Genomic DNA, 1,000 nt, shown 5'->3' with positions numbered 1-1,000 from the left:
ATTGTCATGGTGACAAATTAGCTGGGAATGTTTTTCCAGTCTATCACCCTCTTAAGAGCATCCTTAACCTCCTTGTTCCTCAGGCTGTAGATCAAGGGGTTCAACATGGGGAACACCAGGGTATAAAACACAGCAGAGATTTTCTCCTGTTCCAGTGAGTAGCTGGAACTGGGTTGTATGTGGCTTAAGCTCACAGGTCCATAGAACATGGTGACAGCTGTCAGATGAGAGGCACAGGTGGAGAAGGCTTTGCGCCTGCCCTTGGCGGAGCGGATCCTCAGGATAGAGAAGAGGATGTACAGATAAGAGATTATGACAAACAGGAGGGTGGACATGGCAATAACTCCAGAGAACGTTACAAGCAAAATCTCATTGATGTGGTTATCAGAGCAGGCGAGCTTCAGCAATGGGTTAGTGTCACAAAAGTAATGATTGATGATGTTGGGCCCGCAGAACGACAACCTCAGCAAGCCACATGTGTGGGTCAGTGAGTTCACGAGCCCCCCTCCGTATGAGCTGGCCACTAGATGAATACAGACTCTCTTAGACATAACAGCGGTGTAGAGCAGAGGGTTACAAATGGCTACATAGCGGTCGTATGCCATCACGGCCAGCAGGAACCCTTCTGTGGTCACAAACACGACAAAAGAGAAGTGTTGGGCAATACAGGCAGAGTAAGAAATGCTTTTACTCCCCACTAAGAAATTCACCAGCATCCTTGGAGCGAAGACTGAGGAGTAGCAGAGGTCAACCACAGACAGGTTACTGAGGAAGAAGTACATGGGGGAATGGAGTCGGGGATCAACCCTGATCAACACAATCATCCCAAGATTCCCCACCAGCGTAAGAAGGTAGATCACCAGGAACGCCGCGAAGAGGGGTATCTGCAGCTCCTGACGATCCGTCAGCCCCAGGAGGATGAACTGGGTCACTATGCTGTGATTGCCCTCAGCCATTTATACAGGGGTGCATGAAACCATACCTGCCGGGATAACAAGAG

At 49.6% G+C, this 1,000-nt stretch overlaps 1 protein-coding gene across 1 annotated transcript; it reads right to left on the bottom strand.

Annotated features, from left to right (window-relative positions):
- Positions 1 to 17: 17 nt before the first annotated feature.
- Positions 18 to 956, bottom strand: LOC101953424 (olfactory receptor 5J3-like). Its single transcript, XM_065580637.1, has one exon. The coding sequence runs from the start codon at positions 954 to 956 to the stop codon at positions 18 to 20; it is 939 nt and encodes a 312-aa protein (XP_065436709.1).
- Positions 957 to 1,000: the final 44 nt, after the last annotated feature.

The sequence above is a fragment of the Chrysemys picta genome, unplaced genomic scaffold, assembly GCF_011386835.1.
Source record: "Chrysemys picta bellii isolate R12L10 unplaced genomic scaffold, ASM1138683v2 scaf8735, whole genome shotgun sequence".
Lineage (NCBI taxonomy): Eukaryota > Metazoa > Chordata > Testudines > Emydidae > Chrysemys > Chrysemys picta.
Note: the sequence above shows the minus strand (reverse complement) of the source record. Positions and strands in the feature narration are given on the sequence as shown.

Coding starts and splice junctions, on each gene's coding strand:
- LOC101953424 (XM_065580637.1), bottom strand. CDS start 956: ATGGCTGAGGGCAATCACAGCATAGTGACCCAGTTCATCCTCCTGGGG.